At 33.2% G+C, this 26,749-nt stretch overlaps 1 protein-coding gene across 1 annotated transcript in view; it reads right to left on the reverse strand.

Moving 5' to 3' along the window:
• Positions 1–24,352, reverse strand: part of Hsp60A (Heat shock protein 60A) — a 49,192-nt gene extending 24,840 nt beyond the window's left edge. The window contains exons 1-3 of the mRNA XM_035371849.2: positions 24,205–24,352; positions 20,154–20,325; positions 404–656 (exon numbers count right to left, since the gene is read on the reverse strand). Of these exons, the coding sequence (XP_035227740.1) occupies positions 404–656; positions 20,154–20,321 (421 nt within the window). The 5' untranslated portion in view covers positions 20,322–20,325; positions 24,205–24,352. The remainder of the gene's footprint in view (positions 1–403; positions 657–20,153; positions 20,326–24,204) is intronic.
• Between the last annotated feature and the right edge of the window lie 2,397 nt (positions 24,353–26,749).

The following is a 26,749-nucleotide window of genomic DNA, read 5'->3' on the forward strand; positions in this document are numbered from 1 at the left end:
TAACATCATATAATTTCAAAACGGGTGCTTTTGCAACCAATTTTTTGTTTAGAAATCTTTGTTTTTCAGTCCAATGGCAGAGAACATTTTTCTCAAGTAACTTCGAAACTTAACTGTCATCCCACATAAAATACACATTACACTATTTCAGGAAGCCCACACAGAATACCAGACTATCATTGGCTCCAAAAGTAAAATTCCAAATATTACAATAAGCAAATTCATACCGAATATTACATAGTTCTAGAATTTCTGAAACTGATTAATGCAAATTTTCTTCTAATGAATTCAACCTTGAAAATTATAATTGTTAAAGGCATTTCCCATTGTTACAAAATTAGCCTTTTTAAAATTAAAATAACACAAAAATATAATAAAGAATAACAGAAATTTCAAGCTTTACCTTTTCTGAATTCAATTGGATTTGCTCCCTTGCTGATTTTTTCAAAACCTTCTTTTGCTATGGCTCTGGCTAACACTGTTGCTGTTGTCGTACCATCACCAGCTTCTTCATTAGTATTATTTGCAACATCTTGGACTAGTTTGGCCCCAATATTTTGGAATTTATCTTTAAGTTCAATAGCTTTAGCAACAGTTACACCATCTTTTGTTATTTTTGGAGAGCCCCAAGACTGTTCAATTATAACATTTCGGCCCTATAAAAACACAAAATTTAGAGCTTTAAATTACAGTTGAAACCAATATTTATTTTTTTAATGCATTATTCAGAAGCATAAAATATGACAATACATCCTTATAATGCAAATGTGTATTACAGTAAAGTCTTTAATCCGGACTCGTCGGAACTTCGGCGATTCTGGATTAGAGTTTTTTCTGAATTATAGATCATCAATTTAAATCTGGTAAGATGGCATGCAGAAATTATAAAATTAAAAATATGAAACCATAATTTATGAAATAAAGAGCAATTATGATCTAAAGGGTATCAAAATTTACCAAAAAAAAAAAAAAAAAAGCTTAACATTTATTTGTTTACTTTATTAAACATTCCTTTCAACGTGCGCACGCGTAAAGCATACATTACGCATAGTCAAAACTAGAAAACTGTAACCAGAAAACTATTTGATGTGGATTTGTGATATTTATAATGACGAGGAATTTGATTTAAATCATATCGGAGTACATCGAGATGAAATACTACATTTAGTAAGGAATTATAAGCCAAATAAAATAAAAACATCTGCCCTGAAGATGAGAACAGTGCTGACAGATCAACTTCCAGTTCATTGCACGCCGCAACGTTCAATTCTATGCTATTTCAAATTGCTTCGATCTACGTCAGAAGGTGTGCGGGATAAGGAATCTCAAAATTCTCGAATGACACACTTGATAGCAATCCTCTCTTCAACACTTAGACATGAAATTTGCAGTAACCCAAACGTTACGGTCTCTGAAGACAGAACTGTGTTAACCAGAGAACAGGGGCTCCATTACCTAGCTGACATGATGTCTGCCTTATACGGATTAAAGCCCCTGCCTCCAGAAGCTATTTATTATAACTAAGCAGAATAAGTTTACAGTGGCATACAAGGCCTTCAAGAACATAAGTAACATAGTCATAATAGACCCTAAAGAAAGCATGTTACAAGTAGTACCTATAGCATTCAAACAATAAACCGAGTATACTTTCATAATTTGTACTGAAAATACGAAATACTTTCAAAACTGAGTCCAACTAATTTAAATAAAAACTATGGTACAAACAAACAAAATATAATACATCCATTACTGTATTATACACAATTAATATCAATTAGATTCACAATTTCAAGAAGAACCATTCAATTTAGAAAAAATGCATAAAGATAAACTAAGACAATAATAAACTGCCAAATAAAATTTTTTCATATGAATTCAGAATTAAGAACCAATAACTTTGATAACTGAACAATATTATCATAAAATACACTGAACCTGAGATATTATTACAATACAAAACATAAATTTGGTTTAAAAACAAAACCACTTCAAGTAATATAAAAACTCTACATCAGGTTTGCTGGCAACGCGATAGAAATACAGTACAAGAATAATGCCAACATAAAGATATGAAAAATTTCCAATTCAAAAACCACATTCATGCAAAAATAAGTCAAAGAAAATTATTATAAAATACTGCCTTAAATGCACATTTTACAATAGAGAACTCAAGTAAAACCAATCAAATTCACAAAAACAGGTCAACTATTCAATTCAGAAAAGTGCAAAAAGGTATACAAAATAATTATTCTAGATTAGATTTGCTGGCATCGCCAAGACAAATGCAATACTAGAAAAATGCTGACATAAAATTTTACAGAATTTCAAAATCAAATACAAAATGCATTCAAGATTAAAGTAAAGAAAATTAATATAAAATAACTATCATGAATGCAAATTTTTATAATAGAATGCACAATTAATGCCTATCAAATTCACCAAAGCGAATCAATTCATTACAAAAGAACGCATTAAAATATGCAAAATAATAAAATTGTCTCAAAAGTTTTCTGTTAAATTTAATTAACAATTACAAAACTGAACAAAATAATCATGATATATATATGATTAAGAACGATTTCAGTACCATACAACAAATACCATGTGCATCACAAATAAAACTGACTGTTTGTACAATATAAGAAAGTAATAGGCTACAAGTAACCGTTACAATTTATAAGAGCATAGATGCATTCAATGTCAGATACGTCTGTTCTACGTAAAACCATTTCTAATTTTAAATCAGTAACATAAGTAGTGGAAACAACAAAACTGAACAATAATAAGCATTAAACACACAAAGTTAAACAATTACCATTATGCAGTAAAAATCTAACAGTCGCTGAAAGTCAATTACTCACTCCCAATAGAGATGATCTGAGAGAATTATTTACAGAAAAATTTAATTCCTGACAGAAAAGCATAATTTCCTTAAATTTCTTACTCTCACTAGAGTTTTTTAATATCAATTCAGCCCATTTTGGCCTGTGCTGATCTAAAGGTTTATTCAAGTGAAGTTTTTTAGTAAATGGACATTGAAAGTGTTCAGGGTCTCCCAACTCCCCGCAAGAATAAAGCTCAGTCGTACATAGTCCAAATCGAAAGAGATGTATTAAAAGGTCCATGACCAGTGAAAAATGAGTATAAAAATTCGATGTGCTTCTTTGACTGAGTGAAACTTTTGGAAAGAAAGAGAAGACTTGTCTTCCTGTGGAGTCATTAGTCCATCTTTCCTGCCGTTTCACAAGCAGTGTATTTAAAGTCTCGCTTTTCAAGTGTGAAAAGGCAATTTCGTTGGATTTTCAATTCCGTTGATATCATTAGCAGCCCATTTAGCTAAAGTATCTGCTTCTTCGTTGCCCAGTATGCCAACATGAGCTGGCACCCAGATAAGAAGTGGTCTTTCAGATTAATTAAATCTTAGCAATTTCTCTTGAATAACTTGTACAATCGGATTTCTATTCGTAATGTCCGAGATAGCCTGCAGACTAGATAATGAATCACTGAAGATCTTAGTCTTGCCCGATAGATTTCTTTTAACATAAGTGAGAGCAGCGTTTATCGCTAAAAGTTCTGCCTGAAAAACAGTATTTCTGTCATCAAGCCTTCGAGTCCATGTATATACCTTTTGAGTATTGTTAAATACACAAAATGCACAACCTGTTCCACGTTCAGTTTTAGAACCATCTGTAAATAGAGCAATGTCATTGGCTACTGGAGCCGTATAGTATAAATTCACTGCAGATTTGAGTTTTAAAGAGGCAGGATGGCCAAGATTAGATGGAACCCGTAATTCATAATCATTTACTAGGTGATGTTGGTTCCATAAATCACCATTCAAACGTAATCGTAGGATCCGTCCTAAGAAAGAGTAACTTTGAGCCTGCAGATCTAATGGAGGTATACCCGCCAAAATCTGCAGTGAGGCTGTCGAGATTGTTCTATAACATTTGGAAATAAGTAATAGCTGATGCCTCTGTATTAAATTCAGTAAGCCACTCCTAGTTTTGTTCATATCAGAACCCCAAATAGAGACTCTGTACAAAAGAACTCTTTCAGTGATTGTTTTATACCACAGCTGCAAGATTTTTGGAGAAGTACCCCAATTAAGGCCCATAGTCTTTGTCATGCCATTCATAAGAACGGCACATCTCTGTTTAAGATTGGTTTGTTTAGTACATGTCACTGGAGTGCATGCTGAATTCACTTAACCTTCCGTAATGACTTCTGACTTATCACTCACATTGGGAACTCTTACTGGGCGAGTCTACGACAAGTCGACAAGTGCCGAGGCTAGCCTTTCAGGCTGCTACAGGTCTCAGTATATTCCGTTACACCATACTGGAAAATTTCGGCTTCCAGCTATGGATCCAAGTAGTAAAATTTCAATTCTTGATGGTACTGTGACATCGTGTTGAGTTATTGTTTGGTAGACGGATTTAATTCCTTCATCTTTAATTCCAAACAGGATTACATCCTCAGAGGCAGAATAAAATACATTTTTTTTTAAGTCCAAGGAAAAACTATTTTCTTAGAAAGTCCAATCTGAGTATGCTGGAATACCTGCTACATATGCCATGTGATGATAAATGACACATCCAAACATGATGTTAATGTTTAACTTTCCATCAATGTTGATTAAATCATTAGATAACAGGCTGCAGGATAACACAGGACAGTGTCCAGATGAGTTTACCTTCCAATTCTTGGGCCAAATCAGTTCGAATATTGGTAGTACAGTAAAAGTCCAGAAATCCGCAAAGCTTGGGACAAGAAGTTGTGCGGATTTTAGGTATTTTAGGACAGAAAAGATAAAGCATAATATTCGGACTAAAAGTGGAAAATAAATAAGGCATATTTGATACAATTAATTAAATTATATACATTATTGCAATAATTTATTATATGCATTAAATTATTACATATATAAATTGATTATATTATTCATTGTACTATATGTACACAGCATCGAGGTTTGCCGATTTCCCCTCATGCAAAGATTTCCGGTTTCAAATTTTAGTATTAGAATCACTGTTGCTGTAAAATTTTAACAGCTTTTCTTTATTTTTCTGTATACACAATCATGTAATGCCATACCATTCTGCTATAAATTGAGGAGTAGCACCTGCTTCCATCTTTTGCAGAATATGCACTTTTTGCGTTACCGTCAATACAACGTATTTACGTTTTTCAACATTGCAAGCAGTAAAATCATGACTGCGTTTCTTATCTATCATTGTATTAAAAAAGGCTGAAATTAAAAATATTCTTAATTTATCTACAAAATATCCGGATAAAAAAAGGCAGCACTAAACAATCTCGTGTAATAATAAAGCTCAGAAAATACAACAATGTGAATCGTGAACTTGAACGAAGAGTTGAGTGAATTGTCTGCTTTACCTCGACGCAGATTAGAGAGGAAAAAACTTTCTTATTTTTTTTTTAACTTTTTTATGTCAATAATTTGGTATTTCCGTTATGACTCATTATTATTCGGTAAGTATTTTTTCTTCGATATTTTGTACTCAATGTTGCGGTTTCCGGAACCTATAAACTGAATGTTTATGTTTTGAGAGGCAACGCGGATTTTCGGTATTTGACTGTATTCACTTCTGTACTGATGATTTATTAATATGGACACTGCTAAAAAAAAAATGGGACAGTGCTATATCTCCCGTTCTACTGGGGCGAATCACGAAATTCAAATTGCGTTCTTCATGTCTCGAAAACGCGACTTAGGATATATATTAGATTTATATATAGCACTATTCTAACACAGGTATTTTGACACAAAATCGGACTTTTTCTGAAACAACATACCAATTTTTTTACATATTTCGATTCTACGACTCAAATTATGCCAGAATACCAAGTTTTGTAAAAATCGTACGAGTAGTTTTTAAAATATTAGCTCTCAAAATTTTAGCTCCTCAATGTTAATTGAATTTGGCAAATATTTATTTCTCTCTCTTTTTTTATTAAACTTTTTTGATTTTTTCTCTCACATTTCGAAATTTAGGTTCATTCCAAAAAAATTTACCCATTTTTGGTGTTTTATTTTTTAAATTTCTATTTTTAAATAATTTTTATAAATTTTTCGAAAAAAATTTTGAATTATAACCTATAAAATTTTTACCATCATCTTAAAGTAGGTATATTTTTAAGCATATCTGCAAAAAATTAGACTTTTTTATTCAAAATTTTCTAAGATATACAAAAATTTACATATTTTCGCGGTTTGAAATTTGGCATCTTTTTTTTTGAGCGATAATAACGCCAAATGTGGTCTATGGATTTTTGTTACACTGTATTGCCACAGCTATTTTTAACCTTAAATTTCAAGTACAATTTTACGGAGAATTAATTATATGACATTTTTTCCCACAATAATGCGTAATAAATATTTATTAATACTATATGAAAAGCTATTTTTTTAAATAAATTTTTTAATATTTTTTTAAATTTCTCTCTATCTTTTTTTTTTTTTTTTTTTTCTTAAATAAGAGTAAATTTTTATAAGAGTAAATTTTTACCTTCGACGTTTTATCGTCTGCTACTTTACTTCGTTTAAATCGAATTGTCTAAAACTGAGAATTTTCGTTTGATGTTTATTTGAATTTTATGACATTAACTGCACTATTTATTTCAAAATAAACTGATGCTTTTGAAGTGGCTGAAAGAGCGGCTGGTACTATCATCCATATTTTTAAAGCACAGTATATTTTTATAGAAACATAAGATTTAGAATAATCATTTTTATAAAAGTCAAATTATGATATAAACATACAACCCTCTTGAGACTGAATTAATGGAAGTTCAATGGTTATGTAGAAATGATCTGCAGCTACTTAATCGCTGGATAAGTCAGCAGATTCTGTGGACAAGTAAGAATAATTATATAAACGACACGCAACATTCTGAATTCAAATAACAAAGAGGATACGATGTTTATTAAATGAATTCAAGAAGTTTTAAAACATAAAAAATCAACTCATTTTTTATCCTAAAATGTATTTTTGTGCGTAGCGTATTTTCATTATTCTAATTTAAAATTCTAATAATTCTTAAAATTCTAATTTAGAATGTAATTGTCAAGAACTGAATCCTAATCATCAGTAATATAATAAGTAATTATTACGGTTATTAATAAATCCTTCTCATAAAGTAATTGCAAATATTTCAAAAAAACTTTCTGTCTGAATGCAAATATTTTTAATTTTACATTAATCAAGATTGCACACGATATTATTTATTTGCGCTTCAATTCTTAACGTCAGTTCTAGTATAAGTTACAAATCAATTACATTTAATTAAGGATTGGATTATTTAATTATAGCAAAGCACATGAGGGCTATCTGCCTAAAGGGACAGATGCCTTCGTGGAGGACTTTCTAAGGGAAACTGGCTCGTATACACGTTACACATTGGGAAAACCACGAAAACACCCATGCAACCAGCCCGTTCGCGGGATTCGAGCCTCGGAACGAACTACCAGTGATCAGCGTCTTTACCGCTCGGCCGTTTGTGGGCCTTTATGTAATGGAAGGCGATAACTTTAAAATGATTGTCAGAAATACCAAAATTGTTTCGAAAAGTTGGATACTTTTTAGTATACTTTCAGAATGCTTAAAGAGAAAGAGAAGAAAATAAATTTTTTCGTAAAATTTAGTATTTGTATTTTATTTTTTAATTTAAAACTTTTCAATCTTATTATATTTGATTCTTGCGATTTCAAAAATAAAATATTTGACTAAAATATGAATAACATTTTAAGAAACCAAATTTAGGATAAAATTGTGTAAAGCAATGGGCACAATGATAAAACTGTTTAAAGCAGTGTATGCAAGTCATCCTAAGTTAAAATGTCGGTTATACATCTCTCTTATTTATATATATCTTTTCTGAATGGAACATTGAAACGCGTGTAAAACTGTGCTTTACTGTATTTTCTCTTTTAATATAGTATGCAGTTTCCAAACGCATCGTAGTCTGGGTTACAAAGTATTCTTCCAAAAGAAACGCAGTTCAAATAAATAAAATCAAATTCTGGAAAATTGATATTAATAAATATATTTAAAATGCTCAGTTCGAAGAAATAAATAGAAAATTTTAAAACAATTATCTGAAGAGACAATGCAACACAAACAATTAAAATAAAAGTATAAAAATTTAAAAATTACCTAAAATAATAACTATGACGAAAAATATATATAAAGAAAACTATTTGAAAAAAAAAAAAAAATAAACGCTGCACCTTTATTTACGCAGTCCGAATAGGTAAATAGAAATTTTTAAAACAGTTATTCGGGGGAAAAAAAAGAAAAAAAGTGCAACTTAAACAATTAAAATGAAATTCGAAAAAGAAAAAATTACTTAAAACAATAAGTTATAATTAAAAATATAATATAAAGAATATTATTTGGAAAAAAGGAACGATGGTGACTTTTTTTCCTCTCATGGGAAAGGAAACTAGGTTGCCATATATTAAGAAGTTCGCCAAGTGAAGTATTCTTGGTGCAAAGTGACAAAAAAGTGCCAACGTAAATTTGTGAATTTCTCCGTAAATTTCGCTCCAAATTTTACAAAATTTCATATTTAGGCGTAATTTGAGTTGTAGAATCGAAATATGTAAAAATATTGGTATGTTATTTCAGAAAAAGTCCGATTTTGTGTCAAAATACCTATGTTAGAAATTTGCTACATATAAATCTAATATATATCCTAAGTCGCGCTTTCGAGACATGAAGAACGCAATTTGAATTTTGTCAATCGGCCCAGTAGATCAGGATATATAGGACTGTCCCATTTTTTTTTTTTTTTTTTTTTTTTTTGAGCAGTGTACCATGATGAAAAGTTTTGCCACCACTCATTGCAAAAACCTGAAGGGCTTTATAACGAGACGTCTCATCTTTCAAACTCCCCTCTGCAAGATGGCCACTAATTTGTTTCAAAGGGAACCAGTCTTATTTTCTGTGCTCTGGAATGTTCTGCAGTTTCTTTGTACATAGGCTTTAGCAACGCAGTTCCAGTATTTTAGAGCCAACTTCTCATCACTCTTATTCTGCCTCAAGCATTGATTTGTCTGGTTAAATCATCTGGATAAAGTGACGAGCAGTCAGCTGATCCTCCAGCTTTTGGACATAAGCAGCTTTGATTCGGTGGTGATATCTACGAGTTGCTTGCTGGGCTGCCTTGAACTTCATGGCATATACCAGAATGTTTTTTACACAAGCTTTCTGTATTTCAAGATGCCGTCGATAAAGTACTGTACTGCAGGGACAGGATTTCCCTTGTTCCTGTTGGACAGTTCGAAAGGCTTTCAATATCCATGTTGAGCTCCAGGCATATGTTTCCGTGAGCTTCTGTTGCCAAATTTTAACTGGACTTTGCTATGTCTTTTAAACACTTCTTGCCAAAGCACAGCTCCAATGTACTGGACAGAGCTTTGAAGTCTAGCTTCTGGTTTTCGGGCAGAGTCTGAAGGATATGTGAAGCGTCTGCTCTCGGAGAAGTGACAAGACTGCAGACTTTAGCTTCAAAATCCTATCCAATCTCTACAGTGTTTACCGCTATAGAGAACTGAACCTTGCACACTTGCCAGGAAGTCTTTCCATCATACATGGATAGCTTTAAGAAGGGGAATGAAGATATGATTAGGAATTTAAAGGCATCAGAATTGTGTTTAGCTGTTACTATGGATTTTTTAATCTGTCATCATTCTTGGTGACAGCAGCAGAAACAAAATCATCAGTTTGTTGTTCGGGCGGTAGAAACTTTCTTAGACTTGTTTTTGGACAGCGGAAACTCTTTTCCGAATTCCTCCAGATGCATCTTCAACCATCTTTTCTGCCTTCTGTAACCTTCAATTTTTCATTTACTCTTAACCAGCTTAAATCTTTTCTTGTCCCATTTTCATCTCTTCTTTAATGGATCTGCCAACTCCTTTTATATTTCCTTGGACTACAGCAAAGGCTGTTACCAGCTGTCTTAGATACTCTTCCACTGCTCTTGTAACCAGCACTCAACACCATGTCCAACACCCAAATTTTTGCATGCATAAGAATGGATAAAATGAACACTTTACAGTTGTGGAACTTTCCACAAAAGCAGTCTTACACCTCTTCTCAGTACAACACAGAACAAACAGTAGTTACCACTTCAAGCTACTATGAATATTAAATACAACGCAATGCAAATTGCATTTAAAGAGCGAATCCTGCACAGAGAACTCCCAATACTCCAAATTCAACTCTGGACTAAAAACTGAGAACTGATGTTTATTCCAGTCTTACACAATGTTCCCCTGGCCACGGAAAAATTTTCAGTACTTTCCATTCTCGAAATTACTGGAAGGCGTACATACGGTTCCAGTTACATATTGGAATGAATTTAAGTACCAATTACAACTATGCAAGGACAGTATTAGGAATTTCTCACCAAATTAAGTAAAAAAAAATTAGTCACCAAAACCAAGGCCAACTTGGAGTTATCCCGCAAATTTCACAAGAGCCATTTCCCTCAATGCTAAATGGCCCTGCTTCTGTAAACCCCTCCCCAGTGCAGCTGTGTCTCTTGATGCACTTCATGCTGCACTATTTAAGAGACAGTACAACTTGACATATAATTTGAATAAAATTATTTACATATTTATAATTAAAAACACTATTAAATGATAAAAGAATCTCGTGCCAAATAATGAGTCATGCCTTTTAGGAGATTTAACATACTGCTTTATTAAATATCATATCATTTTAATAACATTTCACTTAAATTATATGCCACTAATATTTCAAATTTGAAAAGAATTTATGCTTTGATTTCTGAAACACAGCACTGAAAAAGGAGAAAAAACTGAGCTTTTAAACATTTCTGAATTAATTTTTCATTTCTCACCTTAGTAATAAATTTTTTCATTAATTTTAATAATTCATGCCTTTCTTGGTATGTTAAAAATTTTAAAGAAAATATATTTCAACATTTTAAAATTTAGAAATTTTTAAGCCAATTTCTAAACCATATTATTACAGTAAAAGAACTGTCAAAAATACCCTTGACAATAGATAAAAGGACAGACATTTTTTTGAATTAATAATAAACACTGACTGGGCTGCACTGCTGATTATGGGACATCACCAAGTTACAAAAACTTGCTAAAATCTGACACCATTTCTTTAGCAAAACATTTTCTTCAAGGCATCTTTTACATTAGGTAATCACAATTCTTGAAATCATCATTTTAGCATATTTCTCACTGACTGTGTAACTGTGAAGTATGTGCATTTATCATATCTGGTTAGGTTACAAGATAAGTCTATGATAGACTGGTGTACAAAAATGGTTCTTTTTTGGATGTGCAAGAGTGGACTAATCGCAAAAATAGTATGAAATGAATTGAAAAAGAAGATGTGGTAGATTTATGTATGTGTTTGAACATTCTCTGCACAAGGTCAAAAAAAGTGTAAGAAAATGCCCTTGGTTTTCCGAGAAATGCATACCCCGAAGTCTGATCCTTCGACTGTCATATTTGTGAGACCAGAAGTGTATGAATCCGTTCATGGTTAATCTTTGGATTATGGTAACTTGGCAATTTTTTGGCGACAAACCCTGCTACAGCAACCTGCTAGTTTTTCTTTGGACGCCATTTTGTTTTCAGGAAGTAAAGGCACGTTTTTTTTTTTTCCAACAATCTGCTAACCGAATTACGCTTATGCTAGAACTTTTATGGAACAAAAGTACTTAATCATGACGAAGATTAGGTTCGAAATTGGGAGAAAGTGCAGAATCGCCCACTGCTTGCCGCTGCTTTTTAAGAATTGCACATACACGGTATCCATGTACACGACCTATTTTAACTTTAAAAAAATCCCAAAATTGCACAAAAATGGCATTGCGCACACTCTTGACTTTATCCATGAACACTGCTAAAGTCCTAGCTAGTAACCTTTATCGCCTTACCAAAATGTAAAACTACCTGTTACCATATTCCAAAGATTAGCCCAGTTCATTATAGATGAGTTGCATGTGAATGACCACACTGTGATAGACTGGAAAATGTGTTACAGAAAGATGTCCTGGAGAAAGAATGATGTATTTGGGAAGACTTGATTGACTAAAGAAAATATCCTAGTGGAAAGCACATGGATGATAAATGTGCAGTAGGAGGTGCTAATTCATCATCAGGAGATTGCCTTACAAAGACTTATGGTAATTTCCTGTTATGTTTTTACCACCAATCCTCGAATTCCATATCACAGATTATGTTCTTACTGCATTAATATAATATTAACAAGACATAGTGCCCAATAAAAATTAAGCTTTATTTAGGAACTTCGCGCACACTGCCCGACAGCCTGCCTGTTTCGCTCTGCTCGCTACTCGTAAGAAACTTCTCCTCTAGGGTTGCCACACTGATCGGAGGGCGCAAGGCGCGCTCCTTATCGCCATCACCACAGAGTTTCCCCCCAGTTCCTTTAATGGCTATTCAAAGGAACGACATAGGTTATGAAATTATCTCAGAGTATCCGTACTGTCGGGTATTTTTACATGATTACAAAATTAGAATATAAAATTAGAAAAGATCAAAATGAAATTCAATATATAACAAGGTATTGACACATATAATAAACATGAAATAACAAGAAATATGTTAAGATATGAATTTAAAAAAAATGTTTTAAATTGTTATGTAAGAAGCAAGTTTCTTAGGGAAGTGAACATGTCTTCCCCATCTGGTGACAGTTTGTGTCTTAGAGAGTTCGTTTGCAGATTTATTCTGCTGAACTGTCTTTAAGTCTTTATTTGTTTTCAGTTCAGGCAAATTAGAGTCCGAAAGCAAATAGGCTGGTTTCACACGGTCTATAGACACAGTAGATTTCAGACCGTTAACATCAATTGTGAAAGTTTTGTCCGTTCTAGAAAGAACTTTATGCGGACCTGTATATGGTTGGCACAGAGGTGGCTTTACTCGATCGACACGTAAGTATACATGCGTACACGACTTTAAGGTAGCACTTACGTAACATTTTTCTTGGCAATGTGCAGATGTTGCTATTGGATTCAACTGTTGCATTCTATGCCGAAGATTCGTGATAAATTGTGTGTCATACGGAGATATCTTAGATGACGTTATCATATCACTAGGCAGCTTGAGAGTTGTGCCGTACACCAGTTCAGCACAAGATGACTGTAGATCTTCCTTTACGGCTGTCCGAATACTAAGCATAACAACTGGTAGTGTTTCAGTCCAGTTATTGGTCTCGTGAGCCTTGAGAGAAGATTTTAAATGTCGATGAAATCGTTCAACAATGCCGTTGGACATTGGATGATAGGCTGTTGTTGTGATTCTGTTCGTACCCAAAATGCGCGTGAATTCTGCAAAAAGTGCGGATCTCATTTGAGAACCTTGGTCTGTTGTTATGATCGATGGGCAGCCAAAACGAGATATCCAACAGTTGAAGATGGCTCTGCAAATGGTTTCCGTTTTCATATCCGGGATGGGAATGGCTTCAGGCCATCTGGAGAATCTATCTATTAGAGTCAAAAGGTACACATTGCCTTCTGATGGAGGTAACGGTCCGACGATATCCATATGGATTTCTGAAAAACGTGCATCAGGAAGAGAGAATGTGCCCAGTGGTGCTTTAGTATGCCTAGTAATTTTCGATTTTTGGCAAGATTCGCAGGATTTCACCCAATTTTTGATATGACGTTTCATATCGGGCCATACATAACGAGAACAAATAAGCTTCGTAGTAGCTGCAATTCCTGGATGTGACAGATTATGCAGATGATTAAAGATGAGTCTGCGAAAGGAATTCGGAACAAATGGACGAGGAATGTCTATTGATATGTCACAAAGAATATTACCATCAGAATATTGGCACGGTTTAAATTCCAGTTTCAAAGATGATGTGTTGTTTTTGAGAAGGTCTTGTACCTCCGGATCATGCCGTTGAGCTTCCGAAAATTTTTTAAAATCCAAAAATGGAGATTTTGTTATGGAATCAATTTCGATTCTTGAAAGAGCGTCAGCAACGACGTTTTTTGAACCTTGCACATGCCTAATATCAGTAGAGTACTGAGAAATAAAATCTAAATGGCGCAATTGTCGAGGTGAACATTTATGAGGGTTCTGTTTAAAAGCGTATATTAACGGTTTTTGATCCGTATAAATTATAAAATTTCTGCCCTCTAACATGTGTCGGAATTTCTTAATTGCAGAATAAATAGAAAATAATTCCCTATCGTACGCGGACCATTTCTGTTGACTTTTACTGAGTTTCATAGAGAAAAATGCTATAGGTTCCCATGTTTGTTGAGACAACTGCATAAGTGTGCCGCCGATTGCGACGTCTGAGGCATCTACCCAGATGCTTAGCTGGGCTCCGGGAATAGGGTGTCTCAAAAAGGTAGCCTGAGCAATGGCATTTTTGGCAGCAATAAAGGCTTGTTCAGCATTCTCGTTCCAATTTAATTGTGGGGATGAATCCTGAACACGAGAACGAGATTTCTTTTTATTAATATAGCCTTCTAACAATTTTATTAAAGGAGAAAGAATATGTGCTGCTTTAGGTATGAAACATCTATAAAAGTTAAACATGCCTAAAAATCGGCGAAGCTGAGTGAGAGTGGTAGGTTGAGGAAAATCTAAAATACATTTGACTTTGTCAGGAAGAGGTTCAATTCCGTTTTCACTAAGGTGAAAACCTAAGAAATCAATAGATGTTTGACCAAAGGTGCATTTTGAAACATTTATGCAAAGTCCATATTCCTGAAGTTTGGAAAATAAAGCTTTCAAATGCCTGCAATGTTCCTCAGGATCTTTAGAGGCTATGAGCAAGTCATCGACGAAAGCGTAAACACCTTCTAAATCCCGCGTGACTTCATCTATAAAACGTTGAAAAGTCGCGGATGCATTGCATAAGCCGAATTGCATACGGATACTTTCGAATAAACCGAATGGTGTGCATATGGCGGTTTTGTGGATGTCGGCTGGGTTAATTGGTATTTGATGGTATGCCTTAATCAGGTCGACATGACTAAAAATTTTAGTACCGTGCAATGCAGCAGTAAAATCGGCTAAGCACGGAATAGGGTATTTGTCTTTTATTGTTTGAGCGTTCAATGCTCGATAATCTCCTACAGGTCTCCATTCCAGACTTCCCTTTTTTGGAACCATGTGAAGTGGGGATGCATAATTGCTGCTCGAAGGTCTCAAATGCCCCAATTGCATCATAGTTTGAAATTCTTGTTTTGCTATTTTTAAGCGATCTGGAGCTAACCGACGAGGTTTTGCAACCACAGGTGGACCTTTAGTTATGATATAATGAACGGTGTTATGTTTAACAGGTTGGTTAGGATCTGGTAATCTAGTAAATGAAGGAAATTCTTTTAAAATTTTGTGATATGGTGTATCACTAAATACAGTTTTTACTGAATAAATGCTTGCATTTTTCACTCAACCGACGGTTTTAAAATGCGTTTTTAAATCTTTGAGACATTTGTTTCTGAGATCAGGCACCAATTCAAAGAAATGGAGAAAATCTGCTCCAAGAATGGGTGTACTAACATTTGCTATAAGAAAAGTCCATGTAAACTGTCGTCTTAATTTGAAATCAAAAGAAAGTGTTTTTTGACCATAAACATGAATAGTAGAAGAATTAGCAGCGAAAAGTGTTTGTTGGGACGAATTCCGTTTTTGAGAATTATTTGCTGGAAGTAAGGACACGTCAGAGCCGGTATCGACCAAGAATGAAAGGTTTGTTCTACGGTCACGAACGAACAGGCGACGTGAAACTTGAGGCAAAGAATAAGTCGCCTCTATTCTTTGCTGGTTTCGTTTCCCTGCCATGAACAAGGTTAAAAAACGTCTATGATACCAGCAAACAGAATAATCTCTCCTTTTGGAATTGCTTCTTTCCTTATTGCGATCTCCGCGATTTGGCGAGCGACCACGAGAAAGAGAAATGCGATCAATACGTTTGTTTAATTTTTCTATTTGTTTAAATAATTTATCCTCAAGAGACTGATCGACTGTGCGAGAAACAGCACAAGTCCCTGGGGTTGGATTTACTTCTAAAATTCTGTCGGCAATTTCTGCAGCTTTATCTACAGTTAAATTGGAAACCGCTGCCAAAATAGACTGAACAGTCGAAGGCAAACGTTGAAGGAATAATTCTAACATTAAGTTATCAGGAACATTTAAAGATTCTGCTCGACGTTTCATATTTATAAGCAAATCGGAAGGTTTTCGAGAACCTAATTCCTCTCCAGATAATAATTGGCGAATTTCTTGCTGAGAAGATTCTCCTGAACGATTTATTAACTCAGTTTTGAGCTTTGTATATGGATCAATAAGGTCTGGTTTCATAAGTAAATCCCGTACTATTGATGCAATATCTGGAGGAAGATGAGCAACTACATAATTATATTTAGTAATGGATTCTGTGATAGGTTTGGGGGTGGCGAGAGCAAAGGTACTTTCACACATAATAAACCATAAAGAGGGGTCTGATCGGTTATAAACCGGAATTTGGACGGCATAAACATCAGACATTGTGCAAGGTTTTTAAGCCAAAATAAAAGCAAAAATTTAACTAAAGAAAATTAAATTAAATGATAAGTAGAAAACAGAATTATAAAATGATCTATAATTACTACTCATCTGTGATCCGGAGGATGAAAATCGATGTAATCCATTACTTCTGGTTTGGAGATCTTGAGTGATGGCTTGTAGTCAAAACCGAAAGTGCTTGAGAACTGTTCATACGATTTAACACAGTCCAGGTTACCATTATGGTAATTTCCTGTTATGTTTTTACCACCAATCCTCGAATTCCATATCACAGATTATGTTCTTACTGCATTAATATAATATTAACAAGACATAGTGCACAATAAAAATTAAGCTTTATTTAGGAACTTCGCGCACACTGCCCGACAGCCTGCCTGTTTCGCTCTGCTCGCTACTCGTAAGAAACTTCTCCTCTAGGGTTGCCACACTGATCGGAGGGCGCAAGGCGCGCTCCTTATCGCCATCACCACAGACTTTTCTCAGTCACAAACAAGAGATATGACCATCAAAAGTTAATGTTTATTACTTTTTTACAGATTTATTTCCTATGTTTATGCTTTCTGAATTAATAGATTTTGATTTAAATATAACTCACAATCAAACATTTTTCTTGCAGATGTTTGTTACATGTTATTAAGCACAAGGTTAAAATGTACGATATTTTGAATTTTATCTTCCCTTTTGCTATTTACTTCATTAAAATTTTGATTTAGATATGAATAATTTTTTTTAACATTACAATGCAAAACTTACTGTTAATATAAATCACATGGTCAAAAATATTTCTTGGTAGTTTTTTCACCACTCAAATCTCGCCAATTCAAATTTTATCTTCCTTTTTGTGCTTTGTTGAAGTTTAACCTTAGATATGAACAAATATGTTTCTTTCTATTATTTATTAAATACTACCATTTCTTAACTTCGTTCAGATATGTTCTTTGTTACTGCTGCTTTATTTTAAATTTGGGATACATGACATTCCAAATTCTTAATAGGGTTATCTCATAATATGCACATTAGTTTGCCTTAAAATCCTTTTTTGTTTCAAGTACTTAGGCTACTGAGTCGATAATCTTTCTTTGTTGAGTCTCAAGACATTTTGTCTGCCCTATATATGGTCATATGCTGTTGTCTATGAACAGAAAATACTCAAACTCATTGTACCATGGAATGGCACAGGAGAATCTCCAATAGAGTACTTCTGTGATTACACCAATGATATCAAGCTTCACACACAATTTCTCTACCATAATAATCAGTTTCATGAACATTCTGTTGGAAATAACAGGTTCCTTTTACACACACACTTACACGTATGTAGAAACAATTTTCGGTACTTACGTATTAACGCAACCAGGCCAAAATTCGCCAAATTTGGCGACCCTACTTACGACAACCCTACGTGTTATATGTAGTTTTTCGTAAAGAAATTATTTTTCTTACTGGTTAGATTGAATGCCCTGAAATACTTTAACTATGGGTATTTGGGATCTGCCTGCGAGTGAAAAAGATGCTGTTGAATTGTTGCAGGGATATGGAATTATACCGAACGAACGTACTTGTAAAAATTCTCATAAAATGAAACTGTATTTTGGAAAGCAAATCTTCTGGAAATGTAACGTTGAAGAGCGCAATCAACATTTGGGTGTGAGAACCGGAAATTGGTTTGAAGGTAGCCGAATTTCATTTGTGACAGCGGTGCGCTTCATTTATTGTTGGTGTAAAGAGAAACTCAATCAACCATCATCATCTTGACTCATACCTTATTGAATTTATATGGCGCCAAGCTCAAGCTGTTAATGGCGAAGACTGTTTTCAATCAGTGCTAAAAGCAATAGCCAGAAGATTTCCGCCGAAAAAATAATTCTGCAACTTATTCAAATTTGAAACCGGAAGGGTTTAATTGCTATTTTATATTTTAAAACAAAATATAAAAAACTGCATTAAAAATTATCTGTAATTAATAAATGTACATTTTCTTTCATTCATACTTTTTTACTCAAACTTACAAATCGCGCCAACCTGGTTGCGATAATACGTAAGTACCCAATTTTCTTAGCATACGTTAAATATTTAAAACCAGGAAATTTGTAGATCTACTGAAAGATTGATAGAAGTGATAAAAATACAGGAGGTGCCAGTCATGCCCTACTAAAGCTTTTGTTCATGCAATGCACAGCACCCTTTTCCCTCTTAATCGTTTGTCTCCTTCATTCTCTCGATTTTTTTTTTTTTTTTTGAGAGTTTGAAGAACTGCGAGACAAAGGTTTTTCAAAATCATTTAAAATATAACGAATTATATATATATATTTTTATTAACCATTTTATATATAATTTTACATCAATCTAAAATAATGAACAATATATTACAGTCAAATGTCGTTAATCCGGACATCAAAGCTACAAACTTTCTGCACAAGCGTCAACGCATACGCATATGCATGTGTGCATAATACGTTTAAGCATGCGCGTTTAATGTCTAACGGAAGCTAAGCTAAAATTATCTATTTCAGTTAATGTTGCAGATTGCATTGTTCCTTAATCTTCGAACTGGATCAGGCTTATTTTTTGCAGACCGTAAGAGCAATTTTATAAAAGTAAGCTTGCACTTTCGATTATGTCAAATAGAATTTCCGATGCTGGAGCTGCCAAAGGATCTACAAAGCGAAAGCATGTTCCAATGTCCATCAAACAAAACGTGGCATTGCTGCAAAAAATGGATAAAGGCATATCCTTTGTTCCTCTAACCATTCCGAAATCTGTTTACAAATTTCACGCTGCTCTGCGAGGGGGGACGTCATGGCGTGCAATGAACTGGAAGTTGATCTGTCAGCAGTATCCTTATCTTCAGGGCAGATGTTTTATTTCATTCGGCTTATAATTCCTTACTAAATGTAGTATTTCATCTCGATATATTCCGTCTTTCATATGATTTAAACCAAATTCGTCATTATAAATATCACTAGTACACATCAAATAGTTTTCTGGTTGCAATTTTCTAATTTCGACTATGTGTAATGTATGCTTTACGTATGTGCGCATTGAAAGAAATGTTTAATAAAGTAAACAAATAAATATTAAGCTTTTTTTTGTAAATTTTGATACCCTTTATCATAATTGCTTTATTTCATAAATTACGGTTTCACATTTTTAATTTTATAACTTCTGCATGCCATCTTACCAGATTTAAACTGATGATCTATAACCCAAAAAAAATCGATAATCCGAAATCGCCGAAGTCCCAACTAGTCCGGATTAAAGACTTTTGACTGTACATACAAAGTTATTTTAAACTTTAAGATGGGCTAATTTTATATTAACCATCTTAAAGAGAAAAATCAATTTTTTTTTTGTCTTACTAAAACTATACAAAGTACATTTTGGCTTGAAAAAAACTAGATTTTATTTCATCAGTATCTATTAAAATAGAATGATTAGACTAAATAACATAATTATCAAATAAATTTTCCATAAACATGTCCAAAATCTGGCTTTAAAATACATAAATGCTTGAACTGCATATAAAAGAACAAAATACTTTGCATTGCATCACTATGAAAGTCATAAGCTTAAAATATACCTTAGGTCCCATGGTTACAGCAACAGCATCTGCAAGTACATCTACACCTTGTAACATCAAGGCTCGTACATCTGGACCGAACTTAATATCTTTAGCATAATTTCTTCTGATGTTTAATGCAATACGACGTGAAAGTAAAGGGCGAAGAACAGATGTAAGATAATACATTTTGCTACAAGAAAAAAAGTCTAAATTTAATACATACAATTTTATTATAAAAAAATGCTGACTTCATAAAAATACTTTCACAAAATAAAAAAAATGCAATTTTAGAAAACATTTTAATATTCATTTAGAAGTTTAAAAGGTTGATCTTTACATTACGGTAACTGGTAGTTTGGCGACATTTTGGAGGCGATAAAGGTTACTACCTGGGACTTTGGTAATAATGTGAGCAGTACTGAGTTCCGATTACGCATTATTTTGTGTGGGGGAAATGAGAGATCATGGGATATGTCGTGATATTAATGGACGAATTACGGTTCTTTAATCGGAAAAGGGGGAAATCGGGAAAAAATCTGGAAATTTTGTATTTGGCTTTATTCTGTGTTGTGTGAAATAGTGTTTTTGAATTTTTGGATCCCATGGCCGTAAGTAAAGTGAATTCGAAATGGGTATTTAGTGGTATTGAAAAGGATAGTAAGAAATGTTTTTTAAGGTTGTGTGAGAGAGAAATAAACATGTTTTATTATGTTATTTATTTTACCTGGTATCTTGCTTTGAAAGATAAGTATGATTTTAAAGATTCTGAAAGAGAATGAAGAAAAGTGTATCCGCCACGTAATGAAGATTCTGAAGGAGATTAGGTAAGTTAGTATTTTTAATTATTTTTATGCATTGTTGGAAATGTAAGGTGGAAACGATTTTGGTATTATTGGGAAAATTGTTATTAGCAATGATTTAGTTTAAAGTAATTAGGATTGTAAGGTAATTTTTATTAATTGAATGTATGTGCTCATGTATATTTTAAGTGGTGTTTTTGAATTTAATTATATTTTAATGAAATGATAGTTATTTTGTGAATTTTATACTTGTAGGAATTTGGTGTATGTTTAAGTTGAAATAAATGTGCATGGAAATAATTTAAATATTTGATAATAAATATTTGTAATGCTTCATGTATGAATTCGTTGGTGATGTGTATAATGTAATAGATGATTTAGAGGTAAAAGTTTTTGGATATTTTATTTATTTTATATGTGGAAATGTTCATATTTGGAAAGAGTATATACTTTTTCGCAATCAGGTAATTTCATATATGTTCTTTTTACCGGGTTTAAAGATTGAGAAAATTGTCATGTATTTTCGTGAAATTTTTCTAATTTATGAGAAAAAAGCAGTGTACATGGATATAGTGAAGAGTGTGCGCAATGCCATTTTTGTGCAATTCTGGGATGTTTTTTTAAGTAAAAATAAGTCGGCGTGTACATGGTTTATGTGTATGTGTTATTTTGAAAAACGCGTAAGGTGTATGGTATTCTGCACTTTTTCCGAATTTTGCAGTGAATATTTGTCATGATTAAGCAGTTTTGTTTGATAAAATTTCTAGCATAAGTGTAATTCGGCTAGTAGATTGTTGGAAGAAGTGTTCAGTAGATAAGAAGAAAAGAAACATGTCTTTACTTCGTGAAGACAAAATGGCGGCGGGGAAAAAAAAATAGAGGGTTGCTGTAGGGGAGTTGGGGGCCAAATTTTCGCCAAAAAATCGCCAAGTTACCGTAATGTAAAGATCAACCTTTTAAAATTAGGCAAAAAAAAAAAAAAAAGATCTTTCTTCAATGTAGATTTGAATGCAACTATCCATTTCAAAGTGAAACAGACACAGGTTTCTCTTCTTCAGGAATAAAATACCAATTACCCAAAAAAATTCTAATGGTTAGCTTACAAAACTGGCCTTCTGATGACATAAAAGGAATGGGAAAATTAAAAAAAAAAAAAAAAAAGAGCGAGTTAATAAACAAGAATATCACGAAACAATAGAGCAAAACAGCACAATGGTTAAAATGCGAAAACTTCAAAAATGGTAATATTCGGCCATTTGTAAGATTTCTTTGCTTGTTCTTGAAATTTATAATTTCTTATTAAATCTACACTACACAAAGGTTACCTTTTTACTTAAACTTCACGCTAACAATTCCCCCCCCCATTTGGTACTGAAAGTCTTTATATCACCATATTCCTTCTATGGATAATTTTCTAAATAAAGAATTACATTCTTACCGAGACAACATAACACAGTACAATTTTTAAAACAGAGTTCTTGGTTAATCCCTGTACAAAGCTATATTGAGTTTTCTTTCTCCAGAGCTTAGGTCAGAGGCATATTTATGAGATATGTAAATCACAAATATAAGGGACCTAGCACAAAATTACTTTTTGGATCCAAGAAAAAGCAGTGGCATTAAACTCAAACATTTTAATTTTAAAATGTTCTTGCTAAAATGGTACTAGATCAAACACAGTCCTCAGAAACACTAGATTATCAGCAAGTACTAGATTAAACACAGTCCCCAGAAAAGTCACCAGCAAGTACTGACAACTTTGTGAACTGATGAGAAACATTTGTTCAGCTGCTTTTACATCTCATAGGTTATATTCCATTGATAAGTAATGATAACAAGCATTTTATAAGGAAAAAATTACACAAGAAAAAATCTATATCACTGATATTTACATTTTTACAGAGAGTGGGTTCTGTTCAGCAAAACAACAACTAAATCTGTACTCAAACATGTGAATGGTAAACACATGCATAAACTGGCTGCTTAGCATATGTATATGCTCAAATATGCACCAGAAACACAATAATTCTAATGAATGTTGAAATATGAGATACGGTTAATCACGAAGTACCAATAAAATGTAAGCATCTGAAATTTGCATGTAATAAATCTGGGTGATTGTCAGTTTTTACAGCCAGATACAGTGGTCTCTTTAACAATGAAAATTACCTTTAAAATAATTTCAAGCAAAGTGCAGCTCTTCTTAAGCTCCACAATATTTTAAATATACTGCTTTAGTCATGTTTAAAATGTTGAAAATGATGCCAAACAGGTTCTAGAGGAGGGGTTCTCAACCTTACTTGTTGCATGCACCCTTTTATCACTGCTACAGGTTCATTCTTCCACTCTTCTAAAACTTAAATACATACATACTTACATTATTTTTTAACAGGCCTCATTAATCAAACAACGAAAACGATAAAAAATTATGATAAATGCCAAAACTTGAATAAAGGTAGTTTTTATGTTCATACACTGATTAGTTAAATGAAAAGCGGACTTCATTCCCCCTCCTGAAACTATGAAAATCCTCTCTCGGTTGAAAACCCGTTTTTAAAGCTACATAAATACATTACAACAGATTACATATGGATGTCAGGAAACTAGCCAAATGAGCTTATTACATCAAAATCAAGAGTTATGAGAGATGCATAAAGACTCAATTAAAGAAACATCATCAAAATTCACTATTAGACACGGCAGCCAAAAAGATATTCATTATTAGACGCCTGCTTTTTTCCGATCCACTCGGAAGACAACTTCATTTAAAAAAGCTAAAATGCCGGTCAATTTTTTTGAACGCCTCAATTTAAATGAACGCTTATCCTTCTCTAACGAACCTGATACACTAGTGCATCAAAACATTATATAAACTCGTTGAGCAAGTTCAAATTATTTGCAGCTTGATTTACAGTTCAAAATCTGTACGATCTCAGAGCTTGGTAAGATTTCGGTTCACTTCTCTCTAAAACAGCACTCGGCACATACATTTAATATACATTCGTGAGGTATTAGTAACATTTTCTCGAGATCACCATTAAAAAAAAAAGGGGGGGAATTAGCAATTTAATACATAATCTTATACCAGTCCCAGTTTTCGATCATACGGCCGGCTGGGAGGATCGGGCTGTGCCCTTATAATAATATCATTAGTGCTTTTACGTACTAATAAAGCAATTACTTTACATGCGCAAAAATAACAACATAAAAACTTTTCCCCTGTCCTTACATAACAAATAAATATTTCAGTAGGCAGTACACCTTCTTACCTAAATTAAAAGGAAGTTTGTAAAAATTTCAAATGCGTCTTTTCAATAGGATTTTGTACAACACTTAAAGATCCACAAAGAGAAATACTTGCACAGATACCAAGGGCGTCAAAAACCATGTGCGTTAGAGAATGTAGTCCCGCAGAAAGGCCGGCGACCGGTAAGGTTGCAACAAATTATGGAAAACAATATCTCGCAGAAAAATAATTTTGCTCGTTAAGCAAGCTGCAAATGCATTGATATTCTCAATTATTATTATTATTATTAATCCCCCAGCTGTGTTCAACATTAGTTGAAAACCCCAGTTCAGACTATGAAAGAACCTTTGCTCCCTTCACTGAAAAGTAGAATTTAAGTGTAACGTTTCGTTCTAATGGCATTTAAATCTGAAGGGAGCTAGGAGTGTGAAATATCTCAATGAAATTACAGTATACACCATAATATCATTACGATGCATGGTATACAGTGTCAGTATCAAACAACGAAGCATAATACAGGCCTGTAATGGTCAATCCATAATAATATGAAAGAGCCGACTGCGTATTAGGCGGCTCACTAGATTCCGTCTAAGTAAACGGAGAACATTAGAAATTATCTCATTCCCGAGGAAGTGCACTTGCAGTGTAAAGGCCCGTTTACACTAGCGGAACATTGGTCCCAAGAAACGTACACTAACGTTAAGTTGTTACTCCCAAGGATCCCACCCGTTTACATTTGTAAGTCTGAAAGCCTAAGAATTACTAACCCACAACCAATCAAGTCGCTTTGATTTGCGCATGGACAATATTTCCTATTTTGGGGTAAAATGTCGAAAGTTAAAGCTGAAGAAAGAAAGCGCGTTATGCATTTGAGAAGCAATCTAATATGAATGTATTTGCTGTACAAAAGCGTTTGTGTTCCAAGGCGGGAATGGGTTCGGTCAATATTTCAAGAGCGAGATACATATTCCGCTCATGCAACATTGTTTCCGTCACTGAGGCAGAAGTACCCAGAATTATTTTTCAATTGTACTATACTCGAATCACGTTATTTTAATTTCAAGTTATTTTAATTTTTAGCAAAACCTGAAAGTAAAACTTGAAAGACTGTCAAATATTTATGTTTTAGTAATTATTAGAAGGCGTAAATTAGTAATTTTTCTCCTTAGTAATTTATACTAAGGAAATAGGATTAATGATTACGTTGCGATTTAATTACCAACAAAATTAATAAGTTTCAATGTTTATTTTTTACATAATTATGGACTAGCATTAATTATAACTAATTATTTTAATTGGTTTATTAAGCACATGTTTAATGAAGTTTGTTTATAATTCGATTACCTTAATGAAACATAATATCAGATTGAGTATAATGCAAAATTACTAGATGTGCCAGATGTCGGACAGTCAACATTTTAATGCACTATCGTGTATTAGGATATGTTCCTCTGTTAGAAAAGACCCAGCATTCTGTAAAATATTCGTAGATTTTTGTAATTATTACTGTCATGAATTTTATTAGCATTGCTTCACTTTGTAGATACTTTTGTAGGATCAGAAATATAAAATAATTAGGCTTTTAAATAATATGTTTTACAGAACTTGAGAGATCCATAAAAAGACTTGCTTTTAAAAGGTTTTCTGCATTCCCGTTCCACCTGTGTTTTATATTTGACGAATGAGCAATGAAATTAAATCATGTCAATATTTTAAATAATAATTTTTGGAAAATATTGTAGAATATAAATATGATGAAAAACGCTTAACCTCCAAAAGAATGTAAGAATAATTGTATCATAGATTATTTAATGAACTTCTACTACATGAAAAATTAAGCAATTATTAGAGTATAAGAATGAAATTGAAATGGAGAGTAATTTTCCTTTTAATCAGAATTATCATATTTTATTTTTTCAAATTTGTAAGATAAATAACTGAATATTATTCACTGATCATAGTTGCAGCAGCACAGTATATATTTCGGCAATATAGTATATAGTGATACCTCTCATGTTGAGCACCTTCAGTAGTCAAAAGTATTTCTGACAATATAAACAAACATTGGTAGGGACAATCACAGATAACCATATTCTCTGAAGGTTGCTATGTTATCCGTCCCTATAATGTAATATATGTCAACAAATTTTTATCGTGTAATCGTCATTAAACCTATTTGGTACTTAAACAATTGTGTTAGTCGAAAAAAAAATAGAATAAAAAAGAGCACATTGCAATCCGATAGGAGCAAAAAAAAAGGGGGGGATACATACTATCTCGGTTTAGCCTTTCGGCAACCAGTAGCCAAGCAACGTTTTGTCCTCTTTTCATTAGATATTTTTTTTTTCTGTTATCCCTTAATATCGGATGTTGTTGCACTTCTGCAATTAATTTGCAGTCAGACGTAGTCAAATCTTCCGCCATGTTTTTCGCGTATAGTATCAACAAAACCCTCGTGATAGTTTGTAAGTCTGTGATTGGCCAAAGCTTTCATGTCATAGGTTCGGAGTTAAAATTTTCCATCTCTTGGATTTACGTCAATTCCCTTTGAAGATTAACTGCTCGAC

This window comes from Stegodyphus dumicola, chromosome 2 (genome assembly GCF_044657685.1).
Source record: "Stegodyphus dumicola isolate Sdum_Otavi_A_Nest chromosome 2, ASM4465768v1".
Taxonomy (NCBI): Eukaryota; Metazoa; Arthropoda; class Arachnida; order Araneae; family Eresidae; genus Stegodyphus; species Stegodyphus dumicola.